The following is a 25444-nucleotide window of genomic DNA, read 5'->3' as shown; positions in this document are numbered from 1 at the left end:
AACAAGCCTGATGCATTTTGGAAACAAGTCCTGTGGACTGATGAAGTTAAAATAGAACTTTTTGGCCACAATGAGCAAAGGTATGTTTGGAGAAAAAAGGGTGCAGAATCTCATGAAAAGAACACCTCTCCAACTGTTAAGCACGGGGTTGGATCGATCATGCTTTGGGCTTGTGTTACAGTCGGTGGCATGGGGAACATTTAGTGCGAGATGGAAGAATGAATTCAATTAAATACCAGCAAATTCTGGAAGCAGACATCACACCGTCTGTAAAAAAGCTGAAGGTGAAAAGAGGATGGCTTCTACAACAGGATAATGATCCTAAAAACACCTCAAAATCCTCAATGGACTACCTCAAGAGGCACAAGCTGAAGGTTTTGCCATGGCCCTCACAGTCCCCCGACCTAAACATCATCGAGAATCAGTGGATAGACCTCAGAAGAGCAGTGCATGCAAGACGGTGCAAGAATTTCACAGAACTAGAAGCCTTTTGCAAGGAATAATGGGCGAAAATCCCCCAAACAAGAATTGAAAGACTCTTAGCTGGCTACAGAAAGCGTTTACAATCTGTTATACCTGCCAAAGGGGGTGTTAATAAGTACGGACCGTGCAGGGTGCCCAAACGTTTGCTTCTGGCCCTTTTCCTTTTTTGTTATTTTGAAACAGTAAAAGATAGGAATAAAAAAGTTTTCTTGCTTAAAATATTAAAGAAATGTGTCATCTTTAACTTTATGCCTTTTGGAAATCAGTTCATCTTTCACTGGCTTAGCTATTCACAGTAACAGAAATTTTGACCAGGGGTGCCCAAACTTTTGCATGCCACTCTATTTGTAAAGTCCTGAAAACCATCTGAGCAGTTTACCTTCTAGGCTGCTGCTGCAACACTCAACTTGCCTCACTTCCATTATGATAACTCCGAAATTCTGTACAATGTGCAGAATTTGTAGGGATTCATTTTGCAAATGGATGAGTTTAGTAAGGAGCTGTTGGTTCCGGTTCGCAATCAGCAACCACGTGAACAAATAACCACTAACTTCAGATAAAACCTCCTGAATATTCTGGGTTTGTTTTAGCTACACCCATAAACTATGACACGTTGTGGAAATACTCTTTAATAGACCGCATCCTTTTGCTTTCTCCCACTCCTCTTGCAACATTTGCAACTCTCTCCACGATGGGTAACGAAACTCATTTGTGCCCTTTAGTGGAGGACATTTATTCAGCCTACAATCCACCGATACTTATTTTAACATTTATCTTTGGATTAATTGCAAATATGATTGCTTTGTGGATCTTCTGTTTTCATGTTAAATCCTGGAGACCGAACACCGTCTATTCACTGTGCCTGGCGATTGCCGACACTCTGCTGATCTGCTGTCTGCCATTTCGAGCCGATTACTACATACGTGGGAAGAACTGGATATTTGGTGATGTTGCGTGCCGCCTGAAGGTATTCCTGATATTTCTGAACCGGACAGAGAGCGTTGTTTTCCTTATAGTTATGGCACTTGATCGCTATTTCAAAGTGATCCATCCTCACCATAAAGTGAGCGAGATCTCTACCAGGACTGCAGTGAAGGTATCACTCGTTCTCTGGTTTCTAACAATGTTGATTTGTTTGCACATTCTGGTAGAACCTCGTACCTTCACACATCACAATGTAACTCACTGTGAGCCATTTAAAGTAACTCAGCCTCTAAGCCCCACAGCAATTTGGACCAGTATTATATTTATTGTTTTCAAGTTTATTTTACCGGCTTTAGTGATCCTGTTCTCCACGTGCTGTATTATCTGGAGGCTAAAGCAGATGAAATCTGAAATGAGGGTTAAATATCAACGAGCTATGAGGCTTGTGATAGCCGTGGCGGTAGTGTTTCTCATCTGCTTCCTACCCACCAATATTGCTGTAATCGCCGTTTTAATTTCAAGCAATTTAGAAGACTGTAAGTTATTTGACATCTGCGCTCAGATATTCTACAATACACTGTGCATAACCTATTTTAACAGTGTGCTGGACCCAGTTATTTACTACTTCTCAAGTTCAACATTTAAAGAAACTTTGAAGAAAGCTCTTATTACTCATAATCTCAGACTCTTCAGATCAGGGACAAAGCAACCATTACATCCAAAGCAAGAAATCCAACAAGCCGTTGAACCTGAAAGGTCTTCAGTCTGCAACACCTTTGATCACTTTCAAATGGAGTGAACAGGGAATATATGAAGCTCAGCCAGTTACCTGCGTAATTTTTTCATATTTCCTCAGGAACAGATGTGGCAATTATGTGCTGTATGAAATTACTTGCATTTATCCTATCTCTCTTTCATTGGTTGACCCCTCAGGTTTCAAGGATGAAGTTTCTAAGATTACCCACAACCAGCTACACTCATTTAGCTCATTTACGTGTTGCTGGAGAATATGATGCCAACATACGCACAAGCTCATTGATCACATGATGGATTTCTGTGGAACTTTGTCAGGATCAAAGTGGACATTGTAAAGAAATAGGATGAGTGTTTTGATAAAAACACTTTTGATAAAGAAAGATTTGAAAAGGGAAATCTGCCTAATATTACACTTTCAATCATCTCTATTAAAAAAAGTTTGTTCATTAATTAATCAAGTTTGTTGTAGTTTGTTTTATAACCAATTGTTCATTGCAAACTATAAAAGCATTTCGAATAGATTGTAATCAGTGTATGCATTCCTGTTATTGATCTAACACTTTGGGGAATTTGGTTCATTTCTGCTGCTGTTTCATTGAAATATGTAATGCACAGATGCCAGTTAACGCGTTCCTCCTGTGCCGGTACTTTAAAACAAATTTCCAACCTGTGCTATGCCTCTTCTCCATAACGCTGCCTCTAGCTTTTCTCCCCCTCTAGAAGTGATTACGGCAAGTTATCAAATCATATGCAACACACACAAAATTCTGGAGGAACCCAGCAGGTCAGGCAGTACCGATGGAGGGGAATAAACAGTTGACATTTTGGGCCAAGACCCATCATCAGGACAAGTGAAGCTCAAGATCTGTAGCATCTGCAGAATCTCATACTCTGTTGGCCAAATCGTATTCTGTGACTGATGTGCTTTCAGATATTTTGGACTAATGTGTGGCAGAGCCTACTGGGAGATCTATGTCTTGTTTGCATGGATTCAGAAATTGGGCACTTCTATTTACTGATGGCTGAAACTAGTCAAAGACATCTCTAACTGGTGTAGTAGCTACACCAAGCCCATCGTGCCTAAGTTTGTCGTGCTGGATAATCCTCCATCTGGAACTGTCAGTACAACTGAATACCAGTAACACTATTGTCATATGTTTAATTTTAAAACAATTTGGATAAGACATCTAGAATGATTAATTTGTCATATATGTGAACTGCTCAGTGTCTGATAGTTTTAATGTACTCAATAATGAATGGCTGTCATTTACACATCAGAACCTTATCAAGGCTGTTTTAGACATATCTCAATTTATTTCTACTTTGCATTTTGAACTGGACACGAGTTGTAATTATCTAAATATGAATATGCAAATAATAAAACTACTTGATTAATTTTAATTTTTACTCTTTCCTCCAATTCAAAGTAGGTAAGCCATATGATTTTATCTGTGATTCACATGTGAAGTTAGGCATGGCAGAACAACTGCTGTCACGCAATCATCAACTGAGTCTCCATGCCCTTATTAGCCTACCACAGCTCTACTTTTCCAATTAAATAGATACTTTACTGATCCCAAAGGAAATTACAGTGTCACAGTAACATTATGTGCACCGATATACAAAATAAGTTACCTTAAACAGTCTACAGGCGGAGGTCATCTCTTCCCCTGCTATAGGTTGACTCATCATAGAGCCTGATGGCCGAGGGTAAGAGTGACCCCATATAGCGCACTTTGCAGCAGCACAGCTGCCTTAGCCTATTACTGAAAGTGTTCCTCTGTTCAGCCAAGGTGGCATGCAGAGGGTGAGAAACATTGTCCGGAATTACCAGGATTTTCCATGGGGTCCTTTGTTCTACCACAGCCTCCAGTGTGTCCAGTTTGACTCCTATAACAGAGCCAGCCTTTCTAATCAGTTTATTGAGCCTGTTGGCATCACCTGTGTTGACGCCATTGCCCATACCAAGGGATTCGGTCAAGTTTTTGTACAAGTTTGTGAACTGACTTACCGTGGATTATAAACTATTTCAATCCAATGGACCAAGAAACAAGATGGCGACGCAAGAAACCAGAAGACGAGCCAGCGTAGGAACAAAATGTTTAATGATGTAGAGGATTTAATTCGGTTAGATGTATAAGTATATTTTCATTCAAAGAATCCGAATTTGATTTTCTGCAAGAACTGATTATTTTTGCAAAAGCTTTGATTAGTTACTGAGTGAGATTTACTTTATTTAAGAATTGAGATGTTGGAGAATTGTCGTGAAAGGAGTTAAGCTGTATCGATATATATTTTTTGAATTTGAATTCAAACTTGTAGGTATGCTGCCTGGAACTGAAACTGAAGTTAACTATAATACTTGAGAACAGGAATTATAAATAGTTTTCTAACTAACTAGGGGTAAGTAAAAAGGAAAGTTTAGTCTATAAACTTTAAATAGGGAATAACACTTGTTAGAGAGATTAGAGTAATAAAGGAATCTCACTGATTCTAATTAAAAAGGAATTAGTTGTGGTTTGATATTTAAGATTTGGAACCTAAAGAGAATGTTGGAATTTTGAATTGTTCTTGCTCATGTAAATATTTTGTACATATAGTTTTATTTCTTACAAACAACCTTATCTCCAGAGTGTGTGGTTTCTATTCACTTCCTCCTTCTGATACCTAGAATCTTCTGATGGCCTACTAGCACCTAATGTAATTTGATTTTCTCAAAGAGTGCGGTGACTAGTTACACACGATAAGACCGGTGCTACACAGGTGTTACATTTTGGTTGGCCCTTCTTGGGTACTGGGACCACACATAATATTTTCCACACAGCTGTGACCTTTTCCAGGCTGAGACTCGGAAAAAGAGCTGGAGAACTCCACACAACTGCTCAGCACACTCCCTCAGGAGCCTGGGGTTCATACTCAACTTGCACACTCAAATTATGCACTCAGCATACAACTGGGCTAAGTTAGACTGAGGATTATGAGCTGCAGCCATTATCAGGATCAGTAGAAGCCTCTGGAAACAGGGTGCACCTCGAACTGGAGAATTTCACCTCCCACGTCAGAAGCAGAAAATTAACTTTGCAATTTGCTTTAGCTTTCTCCCTGTAGAAACTCAGATGGTACTAAAACAATAACATCATCAGTGGATAAATCATGCTTTGCATCCCCAACCCTATGCACAAACACTATTTGGTAGATGTGACATTTACTATCAGAGCATTGATCTGCACAAATTGGAAATTTTAGGGAGGATCTTCTCAAACTATTTCTCTCCTCCAATGAAACACACCCATAGCAGTGATGCTATTTGAATGTGGGTGAGCTTACTGAGGAAATGTGTAGACATGGGGAGCAGAAGCAAATGTCAGCTTTATAGCACATTTTGAACTAGCCTCTATGGTCAACATTGCTCATTTTGTACGTAGAAACATAGAAAATAGGTGCAGGAGTAAGCCATTCGGCCCTTCGAGCCTGTACCGCCATTCGGTATGATCATGGCTGATCATCCAACTCAGAACCCTGCACCAGCCTTCCCTCCATACCCCTGATCCCTTTAGCCACAAGGGCCATATCTAACTCCCTCTTAAATATAGCCAATGAACTGGCCTCAACTGTTTCCTGTGGCAGAGAATTCCACAGATTCACCACTCTCCGTGTGAAGAAGTTTTTCCTAATCTCAGTCCTAAAAGGCTTCCCCTCCATCCTCAAACTGTGACCCCTCGTTCTGGACTTCCCCAACATTGGGAACAATCTTCCTGCATCTAGCCTGTCCAATCCCTTTAGGATTTTATACGTTTCAATCAGATCTCCCCTCAATCTTCTAAATTCCAACGAGTATAAGCCTAGTTCATCCAGTCTTTCATCATATGAAAGTCCTGCCATCCCAGGAATCAATCTGGTGAACCTTCTTTGTACGCCCTCTATGGCAAGGATGTCTTTCCTCAGATTAGGGGACCAAAATTGCACACAATACTCCAGGTGTGGTCTCACCAAGGCCTTGTACAACTGCAGTAGTACCTCCCTGCTCCTGTACTCGAATCCTCTTGCTATAAATGCCAGCATACCATTCGCCTTTTTCACTGCCTGCTGTACCTGCATGCCCACTTTCAATGACTGGTGTATAATGACACCCAGGTCTCGTTGCACCTCCCCTTTTCCTAATCGGCCACCATTCAGATAATAATCTGTTTTCCTGTTTTTGCCACCGAAGTGGATAACCTCACATTTATCCACATTAAATTGCATCTGCCATGAATTTGCCCACTCACCTAACCTATCCAAGTCACCCTGCATCCTCTTAGCATCCTCCTCACAGCTAACACTGCCGCCCAGCTTCGTGTCATCCGCAAACTTGGAGATGCTGCATTTAATTCCCTCATCCAAGTCATTAATATATATTGTAAACAACTGGGGTCCCAGCACTGAGCCTTGCGGTACCCCACTAGTCACTGCCTGCCATTCTGAAAAGGTCCCATTTATTCCCACTCTTTGCTTCCTGTCTGCAAACCAACTCTCTATCCACATCAATACCTTACCCCCAATACCGTGTGCTTTAAGCTTGCACACTAATCTCCTGTGTGGGACCTTGTCAAAAGCCTTTTGTAAATCCAAATATACCACATCCACTGGTTCTCCCCTATCCACTCTACTAGTTACATCCTCAAAAAATTCTATGAGATTCGTCAGACATGATTTTCCTTTCACAAATCCATGCTGACTTTGTCTGATGATATTACCGCTTTCCAAATGTGCTGTTATCACATCTTTGATAACTGACTCTAGCAGTTCCTCCACCACCGATGTTAGGCTAACCGGTCTATAATTCCCTGGGTTCTCTCTCCCTCTTTTTTTAAAAAGTGGGGTTACATTAGCCACCCTCCAATCCTCAGGAACTAGTCCAGAATCTAAAGAGTTTTGAAAAATTATCACTAATGCATCCACTATTTCTTGGGCTCCTTCCTTAAGCACTCTGGGATGCAGACCATCTGGCCCTGGGGATTTATCTGCCTTTAATCCCTTCAATTTACCTAACACCACTTCCCTACTAACATGTATTTCCCTCAGTTCCTCCATCTCACTGGACCCTCTGTCCCCTACTATTTCTATTTCAGGGGTGATAGCCATGCTCAAGCCTTGCAGCATTGCCTCCCAGTAGAAAATCTTAATTATATCAGCCGGGCAGCAGTATGGGTAAATATTAACAGGTGACTCACACTTCTGGAAAGAGTGACAGTGAATTCATTACCTTTGACCGGGAGAGGTTGGACTAATTACAGAATTACTGGTTTTGCAGGGTCAAGGGAGATTTGAAAAGGTATTTTTGATCCTACAATTTTTAAAAGCTCTGAATAAATAACGATAAGAGAACATGGAATGGTATGGGTAAATAATTAATTTATTCCCAGCTCTATACTGCATCATGGAGACCATCCTCACCCCATTACCATCTGCTTTGGTGCAGTATCCTCTAACAATATAGAAAAGGTACAGCGAACTCTCAGGACATCAGAAGAGGTCATTAGCTGTGATTTACCATTACTGCAGGACTTGTATGTGTGCAGGACCGAGAAGCAGATAGGAAAAATAATTGCGGACACCACCCACGCAGCAAACCACCATTTTCTAATGTTGCTATCTGAAAAGTGCTATAGAGATATTAAAACAAAAACTTCACACCGGGTATCGGCCCGAAACGTCGACTGTACCTCTTCCTATAGATGCTGCCTGGCCTGCTGCGTTCACCAGCATTTTTTATGTGTTACCATCTTAAAAGTTCCTTCTCCAGGCAAGTAATCTGATCATTCTCGCTCACAACTCTGTTGCTCCTCTATCTATTACCTCAATCTCTACACTGCATTGTACACACCTTAAGCCACTTTTTATAGTGCTGTTCACATGCAGGTATTCATACACACACACACACACACACACACACACACACACATACACACACACACACACACACACACACACACACACACACACATACACACAATATATGTAACTTCATTTTTATATAATTCTTTGTAATGAGACTGTAAGAACATAAGACATAGGAACAGAATTAGGCCATTGAGTCTGTTTCTTCATTCAATCATGGCTTGATCGGTTTTACCTCTCCACCCCATTCTTCTGCCTTCTCCCTGTAACCTTTGGTGCCCTTACTAATCAAAAACCTATCAATCTTGGCTTTAAATATACCCAACGACTTCGCCTCCACAGCCATCTGTGGCAGTGAATTCCACAGATTCACCCCTCTCTAGCTAAAGAAATTCCTTCTCACCTGTCTTCTAATTTGACACCCTTCTATTCTGAAGGTGTGCTCCCTGCTCCTTGGCACACCCAATATAGGAAACTTACTCTCCTCCACTCTACCTAAGCCTTTCAATATGCATTAGGTTTCAATGGGATCTCCCCTCATTTTGCAAAACTAGCACATATGGACCCAGAGCTATTTAATACTCCTCATACATTAATTCTTTAATTCCCAGGATTATTCTCATGAACTTCTCTGGACCCATTCAATAATTGTACTCCTCATATATTAATTCTTTAATTCCCAGGATTATTCTCATGAACCTCTCTGGACCCATTCAATAATTGTTGAATGTTGTTGTTTTTTAAGACCATAAGACAAAAGGAGCAGAATTAGGCCATCTGGCCCATTGAGTCTGCTCCACCATTCAATCATGGCGGATCCATTTTTTTTCTCCTCAGCTCCAGTTCCCGGCCTTCTCCCCGTAACCTTTGATGCCATGTCCAATCAAGAATCTATCAATCTCTCCCTTAAATACATCCAATGACCTGGCCTCCACAGCTACATGTGGCAACAAATTCCACAAATTCACCACCCTTTGGCTAAAGAAATTTCTCCGCACCTCTGTTTTGAAAGAGTGCCCCTGCATCCTGAATGTGTGCCCTCTTGTTCTAGACTCTCCCACCATGGGAAACATCCTTTCCACATCTACTCTGTCTAGGACTTTCAACATTCAATAAGATCCCCCTCATCCTCCTGAATTCCAGAGAGTACAGACCCAGAGCCATCAAACATTCCTCGTATGATAACCCTTTCATTCTTGAAATCATTCTTGTGAAACTCCTTTGGACCTCCTCCAATGCCAGCACATCATTTCTAAGATGAGGGGCCCAAAACTGTTCACAATACTCAAGGTGAGGCCTCACCAGTGCCTTATAAAGCCTCAGCATCACATCCTTGCTCTTGTATTCCAGAACTCTTGAATTGAATGCTAACATGGCATTTGCCTTCCTCACCACTGACACAACCTGCAAGTTAACCTTCAGGGTGTTCTGCACAAGGATTCGCAAGTCCCTCTGCATCTCAGATTCCTGGATTTTCTCCCTGTCAAGAAAATATTTCTACTATCAAAGTGCATGACCATGCATTTTCCAGCATTGTATTTCATTTGCCACTTTCTTGCCCATTCTCCTAATGTGTCTAGGTCCTGCATCCTCCCTGTTTCCTCAACACTACCTGCCCCTCCGCCACTTTTCATATCATCTGCATACTTGGCAACAAAGCCAACTTTCCATCATCTAGAGTATTGACACACAGCATAAAAAGAAGCGACCAACCCCTACAGAACACCACTAGTCACTGGCAGCCAACCAGAAAAGGATCCTTTTATTCCCACTCGCTGCTGCCTACCGATTAGCCAATGCTCTAACCATATTAGTAACTTTCCTATAATGCCATTGGCTCTTAACTTGGTTAACAGCCTCATATGTGGCACCTTGTCAAAGGCCTTCTGAGAGTCCAAATATGCAACATCCACTGCACCCCCTTTATCTACCCTACTTGTAATCTCCTCAAAGAATTTTTGTTGCATGTCGCGCCAACATACCACAGCAAATTCCTAATACATGTAAGTGTATATAACGACTAAAGTTGATCCTTGAGCTTTGATGCTTAAGTACCTCTGTGTCCACCTTGGGGTACAGTTAGACAGCCCATGGCATTTTACCCCAGCTGACTGTACTTGTGTGGTTTGCTGTCATTATTTGTAGACGACGAGATTATTGTTCAGGAAGGAGCAGGGATTCTTTGCTGGAATCATTCAGTGCAATAGACTGAAAAATTACCTCTGTTTCTCTTTTCACGGGTACTGTCCAACCTGCTTGAGTGTTTCCAGTATTTTCTGTCTTTATTTAATTCTATAACCCTGCAAATGCATCCTCTCCATGTGTCTATCCATATGTCTCTTTAATGTTGCACTTGTACCTACATTTGGCAGCTCATTACCCTCTGTGTGAAGAAGTTACTTCTCTTTCAGATCAGTCTCCTCTTATCTTGTATCTGTCCCATATAGTTTTGGACTCCCCTGGGAAAGAGACAATGACCATGCACTTTATCCACACCCTTCATGCTTTTCTAAACTAAGGTCCCCTCTCCTTCTCCTACAATCCAAGGAACACCGATCCAATGTGATCAACCTCTCCCTATATCTCAGTCCCTCTAGTCCAGGCAGCATCCTTGTAGATCTCTTCTGCTTGACAAAGTCTTCCCTACAACACGGTGACCAAAATTTACACAATATCCCAAGCGCTGTCTCTCCAGCAAAGCTCTCATTGATGAAGGCCAGCACGCCAAATGCCTTCTTCACCATCCTGTCTACTTGCACAGTGCTTTCAGTGAACTATACCCCGAGGTCCCTCTGTTCCACAGCACTCGTCAGAGTCCTGCTGTTCACTGTATAGGTCCTACCTTTGTTTGAATACCCAAAGTGCATTACCTCACACTTATCTAGGTTGAACTCCATTTGCCATTCCTCAGTTCATCTCCTTAACTCTTTGTAATTCATTCATTGTTACATGCTTCACCATCAATAATTCACTGTCCATCATGAAGATGGCACCAGTGAACCACGGCAATGTTCTGAGAGCTACATATAATCCTCATCATCTCATGTTCTCAATATTATTATTCTCTCTTTCCTTCTGCATTTCCACAGTTTGCATCTCTTGCACACTGTCTGGACACCCAAGTTGGTGCGGTCTCTCTTTGATTCTATTGTGGTTATTATTCTATTAAGGATTTATTGAGTATGTCTGCAAGAAAATGAATTTCAGGGTTGTATATGGTGCCATTTATGTACTCTGATGGTAACTTTACTTTGAACTTGTGGAACTTTGAACAAGACCCCCTATTTTATTATGAATAGCAAACTGTTCATAATCATGTAAATAAATAATTAATAACAGTGTTGCAACATTGACCCACTAGTCGCAGGCCCCCACTCAAAGAATTGAACTGCCTCGCCAGCTCCCTCTGAATTCCATGTGATCTAATCTTCCAGCTCAGAGCAATGTTGCCCATCTGGAGAGACTGGCATGCAACAGAAATTTGATTCTAAATGTGATCAGAGCTTCAGGGCTGGTGAAGTTGCCCAGGTGAGGACACTGGGGAGACCAGACTGGTTCATCTGTTCTGTGCTGGACTTGGAGGATTTTGTGGAGATGATGTTAATGCTACTTCTTTAGTGCTTTCAAGTGTCTACTCCAAGGCACACAAGTGCGTGGGAATCATGGCAGGCTTGAGCATAGAGATAATATGAGGACTTGCCTTCAAAGAATCCTCTTTCAGTGGATCAAAGACTGAGTGGGCACTTGACTGTGATGGTGAACTTTGCATTTATGTATAAGTGTAACAACGAATCAGGAGAAGACCACAGAGCTTTATTATTTTATTGCTAGGGGAATTCAACGCTCATGTTGGAAGAATATGAGTCATTTAAATTGCTAAATGGTGTGACCATGTTTGGAGAATTCTGCAATGTACTGATCTCATTTAGGGATATTAATGTGTTGGAAGTAGTTCAGAGAAATTTATTCAACTGGTAATTGGAATGGGAAGGTTATTTTATAGGAAAAATTTGGAAGACAAAGTTCAACGTAAGCTTCTGATTAAAGTACATATACGTCACATGATACAACCCTGAGGTTCATTTTCTTGTGGGCATACTCAGTAAATCCAAGACTGAACTCAACAGGACAGACAAATAACCAATGTACAAAAGACAACACACTGTGCATACACAGAAGAGAAAGAAAAATAATAATAGCAAATAAATAAGCAATAAATATTGAGAACATGAGATGTATAGTCCTTGAAACTGAGTACATGGTTTGTGGGAATATTTCAGTGATGGGGCAAGTGAGTTGAGTGAAGTTATCTGTTATCATACATGGACTTACCACATGGCAGCTGCTCCCAATCAATGCCTCTTGGTTCTTATTTATTCTGTGAATAGAAGGAAAACTGATGATTCTTATGTTTTAAAATGACATTGCTGGCATGTACAGTATGGAGGCTCAATAGTGATAGATCTATTTCTTGCAGATCACATTGTACCTTCAGAATCAGAAACAGAATAAGGTTTATTATCACTGACACAGGTTGCGCAATTAGCTTTGTGGTAGTACTACAGTGTAAGACATTAAAAATTACTATACATCACAATAAAAAGTAAATACATCAATAATGCTACAGAGGAATAGCAAAGTAGTGGCCCTTCCTCAGAGGGGAAGAAGCTGTTCCTAAAACATTGAGTGTGCACCTTCAGGCTCTTGGACCTCCACCCTGATGGTGGAACGAGAAGGTAATAATGAGTTCTAGGCCCTCACTCACCTTCTCAAGAAGAGGGCATGTCCCGGATGGTGAGGGTCTAGGAAATGATGCAACTTTGAGCCCGGGTTTATCACCTAGGTCCCCCTTCATGGGTCCACTTTTCTTGGCGTTCTGTGACGACACGTTGAAATTCGGAGACACATCTGAGGAGAGACAAGGAGGAATCAAGTTAACTGAGATAAAAGAAAGTTGTGGAAGCACTCAGCAGGTCAGGCAGCATCTATGAAAAAAGAAGCAGAATTAATGCAACACATACAAAATGCTGGAGGAACTCAGTGGGTCAGGCAGCAGCTAAGGAAATAAATAAATAGTCGATGTTTTGGACCAAGACCTTTCTTCAGGACTGGAAAGGAAGACACCAGAATAAAAATGTGGGCCTGAATTGTGTAAGAGAGGAGGTAAATGGGCAAGCTAAGCATTTCTGTGGCTTGCAAGGATATGTGCCAGGTGGAGATTAGTGGGGAGGAATGAAAGGACAAGGGAATCACGGAGAGAGTGATCCCTATGGAGAGCGGAGAGTTGTGTGGGGAGAGGGAGGTAAAGATGTGTTTGGTGGTAGCATCCCGTTGAAGATGGCTCATGTTGTGGAGAATAATGTGTTGAATGCAACACCTGCCAACTCACCTCCTCCCTTATCTCCATTCAGTGCCCTAAATAGTTCATCCCAGTGAGGCAACGCTTCACCTGCAAATTTGTCGGGGTTGTCTATTGTGTCCGGTGCTCCCGATGTGGCCTCCCCTACTTTGGTGAGACTTGCTGTAAAATGTGAAAGATTGGCTAAAGGTCAACTTGCAAGTTGAGCCACTAGTGGGGAAGGCAAATGCAATGTTAGCATTCATTTTGAGAGGACTAGAATATAAAAACAGAATCTAATGATAAGGCTTTATTAGGAACTTGTGAGGCCTCACGGAGTAGTGTGAGCAGTTTTGGGCCCCGTTTCTAAGAAAGGATGTGTTGACATTGGAGAGGGTTTGTAAAGATATCCTTCACTGTGGGCAGAGGACATTGCTCTTCTTTCAGTACTGGGTTAATGGTCACCTTAAAATGACCACAGATCTTGACTTCTAGGCTACTAGAGCCACTGGCATTGCCCATGGACTCTACTGAACCTTGGAAAGACCTCCTTCAGCATCCACGTGATCTAGCTCACTAGCTACTTTATCATGAATAGATAAAGAACTGGACGGGCTTTGCAAAATTCAGATGTGGCATTTTCACTTAACACTATTTTACCCTTGGTACATTTGAGTTTTCCAATGACATCCTTGAACACTGCAGTGGCACCATCCAGGACGTTCCCTATAGTGGAGGAGGGTGGCACCAGAGGGCACAGACTCAGAATAGACAGATGTTCATCTCGCATGAAGATGTGAAGGAATATTTTAACCAGAAAATGGTGAATCTATGAAATTCATTGCCACAGTATTGGTAGTCCTGGATGGGTTATTTGTCCTGCATCCATCTACCAAATTAGTGCCTTTTTGCAATAATATTGTAAAATTAACACAATTTATTTCACCTCCAATATAACAAGTCCATTACAATGAATGTGTGCAACATGCACTTTTGCGGGTAAGTTATATCCTTCATCTATTATGTGTAGGGTGTAGCGAATATGAGAAAAAGGTAATGACCTAATTTTTGTGTTGTGGTTTTGGAATATTGTAGGAAAAGGAGCTGGTTGTTAATGCTGTTAAAACTGCTGTCATATTTACACTGGCTTTTTCTTCCACTATCATCAAAGGGGCAAAAACACTTAAGTAAGTACTTCTGAAGATTGATACGTCACAGATTTCAGTTGGATATTTCTCTCTAGTCTTCATTCTCATTTTCATTTTCTCCTTTTTTACTTCTCAGGATGAGGATAACTTGGTCTCTAACAAGAGAAGATCAGCAGATGCCGGAAATCCAAAGCAACACACACTCAGAGGAACTCAGCAGGCCAGGCAGCATCTATGGAAAAGAGTAAACAGTTGATGTTTCAAGCCAAGACCCTTCAGCAGGACATTGATCTCTCTCCAGTTCTTTGCAATCTAGGAGAGGTGTGTAGAATATCCAGACAGTACCACAGATAGGAGAGGTTTTGCCAGACAGGAGCTGATGGATAGGTGTATGGGCTATTTAGAATTCCTTCTGCTTTTTACACTTGGATTCTGCATGTTCCTGTCTTTGAGATCCAAAGTCCTTGGTACCTTGCAGATAGTTCCAGCAGTTTAGTGCATGAATCACAAAGAACTAGTCATCAGGTCTTCATTGCAAAGGGATTACAGTTTAACAATAAGGAGATTTTGATGCAATTTTGCCAAATGTTATTGAGACCTCAGCTAGACTACTCCATGCAGTTTTGGTCTCTTTACCTAGAGAAACATACATAAACATTGGAGGCAGTACAAAGGAGGTTCACTGGGCTAATTCATGGGATGAGAAGGTTGTGCTCCCGATAGACACTAAATAGCTTGAATCTGTATTCATGGAAGTTTAGATGATTGAGGGATGACCCTTTTCAAATATATATGATCCTAAGGGTTCTGCCAAGAAACGGAGCTGGTCATTTAAAACAGAGGTGTGTAGAAATTTCTTCTTGCAGAGGATGGTAATTCTCTAGGCTTCTCAGTCCCATTGGGTGATGGAAGTTGGATCATTAGAAGTGTGACAAGAATACACATAGATTAAGATGTTAGCTGTCCAGTGTGATCAGCAGTTGGTCTGCCACCTGTCTTCAGGAGAGAGAGAGATAAGGAAAACAAAGGAGTAGCATTTGGAGATGTGTAATGAAGGGACGGGAGAGAGAGTAACAGAAGGAGGGAGCTGTCAAGAGCGGCTCCCCCTTTGAACCTTGAACTGTTTGAAGTGATGGACAGGTGATACCCCAGCAGGGGGATAAAAAGGGACAGGTTCGCTAAGGCAGGACACACACGACACCTGAGGTAACAAGACCCTGGAAGCGGTGCGTCTCTCTCAAGTTGGTGGGAAGTACCGGGCCATAAATGCACAGGGTGGAAAGGCACGGTCGGTGGGAACCTGGTGTGTGTCCACCCTTGCCTGGGTGCTGGGTTCACCGCAGGGAAACGATAGTATCTGGAAACGGAGGGGTCACGGTCGGTGACCTCAGATAACATCACAAAGGACTCGCCCGACAGCTGACTGTGAAGGTCTGTGTGTGGAAGCCTTGAATATTCATTCGTTTTGCTCTCTCTCCCCCCACCCCACTGTCCATCGCCACGGCAGCGACTACTGTGAACTGAACTGAACTAAATTGAACTGAACTTTGCGTCACTTTGAAACTGGTCATTTACCCCTAGACAACGATAGAGCTTGATTGATCCTGTTATCTTAATTCTGTGTACATGTGTGTTTATCATTGCTGAACTGTTGCATTCATTATCCTTTTGATTAGAGTACTGTGTTGCTTGTTTCTTTAATAAAACTTTCTTAGTTCTAGTAATCCAGACTCCAACTGAGTGATCCATTTCTGCTGGTTTGGCAACCCAGTTACGGGGTACGTAACAGAAGTATTTAAAAAGGAGGTGGATAAAATTTTGATAGATCAAGGAATAGAGAGAAATGGCACAGAAGAAGAGATGATGCCAGCTTCGATTAACCATGGTCGTATTAAATGGCGTGGCAGCCTTGAAGGGCCTCATGGCTAGGCCTGCTCCTATTTTCTTGTGTCTGTGTTTCCAGATCTCCTTCTGTATTCTGAGTGGCTGGGGCCAGGTGTTCCCATATTTTAGCGCAGATGTTATCTGTTTTTAAGGATGATTGGATAATGTTTTAACCAATAAACATTTTATCGGTCTCTTTATATCACTTGGCACAAATGCAGCTCAAAGTTACTTGTGTGATGCCTTAAGAAGTGTAGCAAGGACAAGACAGGCAATTGGATAGACAGTCTGACGAGATGGATTCAGCATAGCTTTGTGTGTGGAAGGCTGTGATTGATGTCTCTTTTAGAGTGTTGATGAAATAACCAAAAAAAGGTAGGTGAGGGTGTGGCAGTGAATGTTGCCTATTTGGCCTTCAACAAGGTCTCAGGTGGTAGGCTGGTCTGGAAGGCTTGGTCCCACGGAATGAAGGGATAGCTAGTTGGATGAATTAGAAGTGCGCTCAGAGGTAAGAAGCAGAGAGTGGTGCTTGAAGGTTGCTTTTCGGAATGGAGGCTGGAGACTAGTGGTGTGCCTCAGGGCTTGGTGTTGGGACACTTGTTATTTGTCATTTATGTAAATAACTTGAATGTGAACGCAGAAGGCTTTATCAATAATTTTGTGATGATACACAATTCGGAGGTGTTGGTGACAGGGAAGAAGATAATCATAGATTACAAGGGGATCTTGATTAGTTAGGGAAGTGGTCCAGACAGTGGCAAAAGGAATTCAATACTGATAAGTATGACGTTATGCATTTTGGAAAGTCAAACTAACACAGGACTTACACTATTGCTGGTAGGGCATGGGGGAAGCAATGGAACAGAAGTACCATTAAGAGGACAATTAATTAATCCATTGAAAGAAGCGTCACAAGCAGAGTGGCTGGTGAGAAGAGCATTTAGTACACTGGCACTCAGCAGTCAGGGCTACGTCGCGGTTGTATTAATCGTTGGTGAGGCTGCACTTGGAGTACTCTGTACAGCTTTGAAAGGATGTGATTAAATTGGGAAAGAAACACAGAAAAGATTTGAGGATGCTAGAAGGCCTGAGTTACAGGAAGAGGCTGGCCAGGCCAGGACCTTACTTCTTGAAATATAGGAGAATGAGAGGTGATCTTTTAGAAATGCTTAAAATTAACAGTCTTTTCTTCAGAATTAGGGCGAATAAAAGTGGGGGGCATAGAGTCAGGGTGAGAGAGGATATATTTAAAATGGACCTCAGTTGTAACTGAGGGTGGTGTGTATGTGGAATGAGCCGCCAGTAGTCAAGGCAGGTGTTGTGTATTCAACATTTCAATAATACTGGAGTGATCTTGTACACATATTAATCGATTAAGCATTCTTGTTCATTTAAATAATTAATTATGAGTTATCTGTAAAAATACGTTAACTGCGTGCGCACCTCGCTTAAAGTAAAGAAGTTACACACCCATATTTTCGGACTTCTGTGCCTTTCTTTGAATTAGCTTAATGTTTCGAAGTTAAAACAAATCCAACACGGCTACCAGCCTGTTACAGTGCAGCGAGACGTTTGAAATAAAATAAATTGGATCGAAGAATGGTCAAGTTACAGAAAGCATGTGTTATTTGGAAGAGAAACACAGTCAATTTTTAAATAAGGCTGTAAATGGCAGAATTCATGGATTCATAAAGAATGAGTACCCGGTGATAATCATCATTTTTAAAAAAAAGAGAAGAAATGGCTGGCTGTGTCCACAAAATTGACGAGTTTGATTTCTCAATGGGTAATTAGTTCATATATACTGAGCTATTGTACAGTATTTTGAAGGAAATGAAATAGCCAGTGAAAAGCGAGTGCCAATTTTGCTCAGTGCATTGGGATTAAAGGCATACAGTTTGCTTTGATGTTTGACTGCTCTAACCAAACCAGCAGAAATGAGCTTTGCTAATATTGTAGAAGTAATGCAGGAATATTTAGAATCAAATCCATTGTTGATTGCAGAATTTATAAGTGGAATCAAAAGGAAGGGGAGTCCTTTTCAGCATATGTGGCTGAATTGAAAAGATTAAGCGTTTTCAGTTCAGTAATGTGGGTTAATGATACACTAAAAGATCATTTAGTTTGTGGATTCTTACAAGAAAGCATTCATAAATGGCTCCTACCTGAAGCATAACTTACATTTAAAAGAGCAGTGGAAATTGCTGTTTCAATGGAAACCACAAACAGCGATGCAATTGAGTTGCATTCAGAATTGAAAATGAGCATGCATAAACTTGCAGCATCTAAACAGAAGCCAGCTTAACCAATCGAATTGTGTTACCATTGTGGCAGGGGCTCACATACACCAAACAAATGTAGATTTAAAGGCAAACTTGCAGAAAATACAACAAAGTAGGATACAGACAAAGACTATGTCAGGAAGACAAAAGTAAATGGACTGCTCAGGGGAGATAAAAAGTAAAGTTGCAGTTTCAAAGAGAGCATTAAACTGCATGCCACAGATGAAAAATCTGGTAAGATGTGACTGATATAAGATTGTGTAGCCTTAAGATTTGCAGTGTGAAAATTAACAATAGACAAACAATATGACATACACCAGAAGTTAACTGCAATTTAATTAAAATGGAATTGGACACTGGTTCGGTTGTTTCAGTCATTCCATAAATTGCGTTTGAGAGGCTTTTCAAAGATACTAAGCTGAAGCCTGCTGATATCCAATTAAGAATTTATGCTGGAGAAAAGATAACTCCTGTGGGAATGGCATTCATGAAATTAGATGCAATGGCCAACAAGCCACATTGAATTTGTATGTGGAAAATACAGAAGGGCCGGCATTGTGCAGGCATAATTGGCTGAGACAACTACCACTGTTTGGAGATCCATCCACCATTTGCATGTCACTTGCCCTGCAATGAAGCCACCTAAAAGGGAATTTAAAAAGGTACAGGATGATGCCATAACTGTCAAGAACCTTTGCCCAACAGAGGATAAACAGGTGATGGAGCCAACCTCTGGGCCTCTGGTTGGAAAGCATATTGGACCAAGAAAGGACCATGCCGCTCAGAGGAATCAAGCACGAGGTGAAGAGATGAAAGCAGTGGTCCAACTACAACAATTTTTGTAGGTTACGTGCCTGAGAAAGCTCTTGATATGTTAATCAGGCAATTACTAGCAAAATGTGGCTTGGATTTTAGCTGGAAAAGAGTTCAAGGAGCTTCAGGAAAGTTGCAAGCATTCGGCTTCTGTGAGTATAAAGAACCAGAATCCACTCTGCATGCATTAAGGTTATTGCATGAACATCAAATGGGAGACAAAAAGCTGCTTGTAAAAGCAGATGCAAAGACCAAAGCCCAGCTGGATGAATGGAAGGCCAAAACGAAAGGAATTAATGAAGATACAAAAAACAAAGGATTCACCAGATGATGTTGTGGATGAGAAAACAAAGAAGAGAGATCAGATCATAAAGGGAGCAATAGAAGAATTAGTAAGAGAATACTCCAATGATCTAAAAGCACCTTTCCAAGATCAAGATGCACAAAGAAGAAGAAAAAGAAGAGGGGAGAGATGGAGAGAAAGAATATGAATGAGAAAAGGAGAAGGAACATGAGAAAGAAAAGGAAAGGGATCAAAGTATCACTTCCTGCAGTCTTAAAGTCAACTCCTACAATCACCTCTGAGTGAGATTGTTTTCATAGCGACATCTCATTGGCCAAGCAGAGTGACCTTGCTTGTCAGGAATGATGTTATCCCACAAGGAAGAAATCCTCCACAGTGATTAAATCTCTAGGTCTGAATAGGACAATTTAAAATTTACTATGCTGCGGATGTCTGTATACAGTAGCTGTATTATATTGTATACAGTGTGTATAGCTGAGATGCATTCTCTATTGAATTGGAGTTTATAGCTAAGCAGGGAAGAGTTGTGTATTTAATATTTCAGTAATATTTGAGTGACTTGTATAAAGTGGCACGCAAATTTTTGGGCACCCCGGTCAAAATTTCTGTTACTGTGAATAGTTAAGTGAGTAGAAGATGAACTGATCTCCAAAAGTCATAAAGTTAAAGATGAAACATTCTTTTCAACATTTTAAGCATGATTACTGTATTATTTTTGTCTTGCATGCACTGCTCTTTTGAGGTCTATCCACTGATTCTCGATGATGTTTAGGTCAGGGGACTGTGAGGGCCATGGCAAAACCTTCAGCCTGTGCCTCTTGAGGTAGTCCATTGTGGATTTTGAGGTGTGTTTAGGTTCATTATCCTGTTGTAGAAGCCATCCTCTTTTCATCTTCAGCTTTTTTACAGACAGTGTGATGTATGCTTCCAGAATTTGCTGGTATTTAATTGAATTCATTCTTCCCTCTACCAGTGAAATGTTCCCCGTGCCACTGGCTGCAACACAAGCCCAAAGCATGATCGATCCACCCCCATGCTTAACAGTTGGAGAGGTGTTCTTTTCATGAAATTCTGCACCCTTTTTTCTCCAAACTTACCTTTGCTCATTGAAGCCAAAAAGTTTTATTTTAACTTCATCATTCCACAGTACTTGTTTCTAAAAATGCATCAGGCTTGTTTAGATGTTCCTTTGCAAATGTCTGATGCTGAATTTTGTGGTGGGGATGCAGGAAAGGTTTTCTTCTGATGACTCTTCCATGAAGGTCATATTTGTGCAGGTGTTGCTGCACAGTAGAACAGTGCACCACCACTCCAGAGTCTGCTAAATCTTCCTGAAGGTCTTTTGCAGTCAAACGGGGGTTTTGATTTGTCTTTCTAGAATCCTACGAGCAGTTCTCTAGGAAAGTTTTCTTGGTCTTCCAGACCTCAGCTTGACCTCCACCGTTCCCGTTAAATGACATTTCTTAATTACATTACGAACTGAGGATATGGCTACCTGAAAACACTTTGCTATCTTCTTGTAGTCTTCCCCTGCTTTGTGGGCATCATTTATTTTAATTTTCAGAGTGCTAGGTAGCTGCTAAGAAGACAAGGTTTGAAGAGTCAGAGTATTTATAAAGCTTTGAAATTTGCATCACCTGGCCTTTCCTGATGATGACTGTGAACAAGCTATAGCCCTAACAAGCTAATTAAGGTCTGAGACCTTGGTAAAAGTTATCTGAGAGCTCAAATCTCTTGGAGCACCATCCAAACTTTTGCATGGTGCTCCTTTCCTTTTTTTCCACTCTAAAATTGTACAAAACAAAAATAATACAGTAATCATGCTTAAAATGTTGAAAAGAATGTTTCATCTTTAACTTTATGACTTTTGGAGATCAGTTCATCTTCTACTCACTTTGTAGAGGTCGGCGTCTTGGACCTCCAGAAAGTGGTCCACAGCAGGGGTGATTGATAAGTTTGTGGCCTAAGCTAGAAGGAGATGAGTTATTAACTTCAAACCTCCTACATTTTCACTCGAAGAGTTGAACTGCGCGTGCATGTAACGAGAGCTGTATAACTCATCTCTTTCTACCTTAGGCCACAAACTTATCAATCACCCCTGCTGTGGACCACCTGGAGATCAAAGACACTCTCGTTACATGCACATGCAGTTCAACTCTTTGAGTGATAATGCAGAAAGTTTGAATTTAATAACTCATCTCCTTCTGCCTTAGGCCACAAACTTATCAATCGCCTCTGCTGTGGACCACTTCTACAAAGAAGGGATCCGTATGCTCCACGACCGCTGGACTAAGTGTGTACATGTAGGAGGGGACTATGTTGAAAAATAAATGTGCTGGGTTTAGTAAATTGACTGCTTCTACCTTAGGCCACAAACTTATCAATCACCCCTCGTATCTACAGTGCAGTGCACGTGTGCTGTGAGTGTGAGCTTATTCTGTGGGTCCACTCTTACATTTTCTCTGCCATCGGACTCCAGAATAAAAGTAGCTCTGCATTGGGCTCTGTCCATGGCAAGCCACAAGTGGGAAAATGGAGAAAATGCTTTCAAGATGTCCCCTTCAGAGAAATGGAGCAACTCCCAGGAAAAGCCCAAGGTGGGCGAGGTGTGATGAGATGCAAGGTTGCATCATCTGCTCAACCTACTTGTCAAACTTCCCCACCACAGTGGTGCCCCGCACCTTCAGCAAGCTTCCTGCTGGAGTGAAACTAACATACAGAGCAAATGAGAAACTGTTCAGCCTACGTGGTCTCACTCCAACATTAGAATGCAGATAGGCATACATTAGGAGGCCAAGCTGCAAGACATGGATAAATCATACGAAAGGATGGGCCTCACACTAACATCTGCAAAGCTACGGTGTTCTACCCACTGGCCCATGCAGTACATTCCCATCCCTGACTATAAAAACCCGCAAATATCACTCAGGAGTCATTTCCCCTATCTTGGCAGCCACCACTGAGTGGAGGCAGATATGGAAGCTGAAGTTTACTATTGACTTTGGGTGTCTGAGATAAATAGCACTTGAAGACTTTGAACGCAGGATAACCTTCAGGATTAACACACAAGATGCTGGAGGAACTCAGTAGATTTGGCAACTTCAACGGAGGGAAAAGGACAGTCAATATTTTGGGTTGAGGGCCTTCAGCTGAACTGAGAAATAGAGGGAGAGAGCCAGTATTAAAAGGTGGAAGGAAGGAATGCAGCAAGAGCTGACAGGTAATACGTGGATTCAAGATACTGGCTAACAATAATGCCTGCCTTCCTATATGCTTTTGAGATATCAATCACCTGTAGTGGGTACCTCAAAACAGAGAATAGGTACCACCAATACTTCCTATGCAAAATTGTCCAAATCCACAAAAACCATCAACAGTCTCTCCAGCACCAAAGCTCTAATTACCTTCAGTCGACTCCAATACAGCAGACAAATGTTCCAATGAGATTCACATCCCTACATCGGACCCCATAAGCGAACATTCTATCGCTAACCCCGTCACGGCAAGAGGTCAGGAAGTGCAGAAGAGGAAGTGATTCAACTTCTGTAATCTCTGTGGAAGTAATATGTAACATCCCCTCCAAGTCATGGGGATCCCTGCCGCCCAAACCTTCAAAATGGGGAAGTAACATCTGAGCTGGGATTGAGAACCTCAAGGCTATTTTTCAGCAGGACACTTCAAATTGTGAAGGATTGCACCATTTCCCTTCTCTGCTCGCTCCATCAAGCACATCCTGCCTCAACTATGACAGGGGGCCTGTAGGTCACGTATTATCTTCATTAGTCCCACGAGGCCCACAGCTCTGGAGCGAAAGCAACTCACCTCAATCCTAACACCAGGAGTTCTGCAGATGCTGGAAATTCAAGCAACGCACATCAACGTTGCTGGTGAACGCAGCAGGCCAGGCAGCATCTCTAGGAAGAGGTGCAGTCGACGTTTCAGGCCGAGGCCCTTCGTCAGGACTAACTGAAGAAAGAGTGACTAAGAGATTTGAAAGTGGGAGGGGGAGGGGGAGATCCAAAATGATAGGAGAAGACAGGAGGGGGAGGGATGGAGCCAAGAGCTGGACAGGTGATTGGCAAAAGGGATCCCTCCCCCACCCCCCGCTTTCCACAGGGATCGCTCCCTACGTGACTCCCTTGTCCATTCGTCCCCTCCATCCCTCCCCACTGATCTCCCTCCCGGCACTTATCCGTGTAAGCGGAACAAGTGTTACAGATGCCCTTATACTTCCTCCCTTACCACCATTCAGGGCCCCAGACAGTCCTTCCATGTGAGGCGACATTTCACCTGTGAGTCGGCTGGGGTGATATACTGCACCCGGTGCTCCCGATGTGGCCTTCTATATATTGGCGAGACCTGACGCAGACTGGGAGATCATTTTGCTGAACACCTACGCTCTAGCCACCAGAGAAAGCAGGATCTCCCAGTGGCCACACATTTTAATTCCGCATCCCATTCCCATTCTGATATGTCTATCCACGGCCTCCTCTACTGTAAAGATGAAGCCACACTCAGGTTGGAGGAACAACACTTTATATTCCGTCTGGGTAGCCTCCAACCTGATGGCATGAACATTGACTTCTCAAACTTCCGCTAATGCCCCACCTCCCCTTCATACCCCATCTGTTACTTATTTATATACTCACATTCTTTCTCTCTCTCTCTCTCCTTTTTCTCAATCTGTCCCTCTCACTATACCCCTTTCCCATCCTCTGGGTTTTTCCCTCCCTCCCCCTTTTCCTTCTCCCTGGGCCTCCTGTCCCATGATCCTCTCGTATCCCTTTTGCCAATCAGCTGTCCAGCTCTTGGCTCCATCCCTCCCCCTCCCACTTTCAAATCTCTTACTAGCTGTTCTTTCAGTTAGTCCTGACGAAGGGTCTCCGCCCGAAACATCGACTGTACCTCTTCCTAGAGATGCTGCCTGGCCTGCTGCGTTCACCAGCAACTTTGATGTGTGTCACCTCAACCCTGAAGTGTTGCCAACAAAAAAGAATATCTGAACTATGATGTCATGTAAGCTATAGACTTCCGAACTATTTGAGATTAAAACAATGGTATGTGTGGGTAAGAAACACAGTACAAAACAGCTGCTACAATGATTTCATTTTTCATTTTATTGAGATACAGGAGGAATAGACCCTTCTGGCCTTTCGAGCCAGGCTGCCCAGCGATCCCCTGACTCAGTTCTAGCCTAATCATTGGAGAACTTACAATGACCACTTAACCTACTAACTGATATGTCTTTGCATTGTGGGAGGTAACTGGAGCACCCGGAGGAAACCCCAAGTGGTCACAGGGAGAACGTACAAACTCCTGACAGGCAACAGCGGGAATTGAACCTGCACCAGCTGTACTGTAAAGTGTTGTACTGACCACAATGCTACTGTGCCATCCCAATATCACAAGCTTTACTGCTCATTTCCATTTAATCACACCTTTTTCATCTACTTTGTTTCCAGAATTGTTGACAATCTGTAGAAGTTGCATTAAAGTCACATTAATAGGTGCAAACAAATTGTCAGAATGCATGCCACTTTCAAGGAATGAATGCTACCTACACTGCACATTTTTTAGACATCTTGCTTACTTTATAGTGAGGGTGGATCACTTTAAAATAGTAATTGAATGC

General features: G+C 42.0%; 1 protein-coding gene and 1 long non-coding RNA gene across 2 annotated transcripts in view; one reads left to right on the top strand and one right to left on the bottom strand.

The window, feature by feature from the left end:
* LOC140190797 (uncharacterized) overlaps positions 1 to 23335 on the bottom strand; it is a 37146-nt gene extending 13811 nt beyond the window's left edge. The window contains exons 1-3 of the long non-coding RNA XR_011883686.1: positions 23217 to 23335; positions 12809 to 12951; positions 12376 to 12421 (exon numbers count right to left, since the gene is read on the bottom strand). This is a non-coding gene — a long non-coding RNA (uncharacterized lncRNA). The remainder of the gene's footprint in view (positions 1 to 12375; positions 12422 to 12808; positions 12952 to 23216) is intronic.
* On the top strand, positions 1175 to 2206 carry LOC140190795 (hydroxycarboxylic acid receptor 2-like). Its single transcript, XM_072247641.1, has one exon. The coding sequence runs from the start codon at positions 1175 to 1177 to the stop codon at positions 2204 to 2206; it is 1032 nt and encodes a 343-aa protein (XP_072103742.1).
* Positions 23336 to 25444: the final 2109 nt, after the last annotated feature.

Source organism: Mobula birostris, chromosome 31 (assembly GCF_030028105.1).
Source record: "Mobula birostris isolate sMobBir1 chromosome 31, sMobBir1.hap1, whole genome shotgun sequence".
NCBI lineage: Eukaryota > Metazoa > Chordata > Chondrichthyes > Myliobatiformes > Myliobatidae > Mobula > Mobula birostris.
This window is presented reverse-complemented; position numbering and strand designations above follow the sequence as displayed.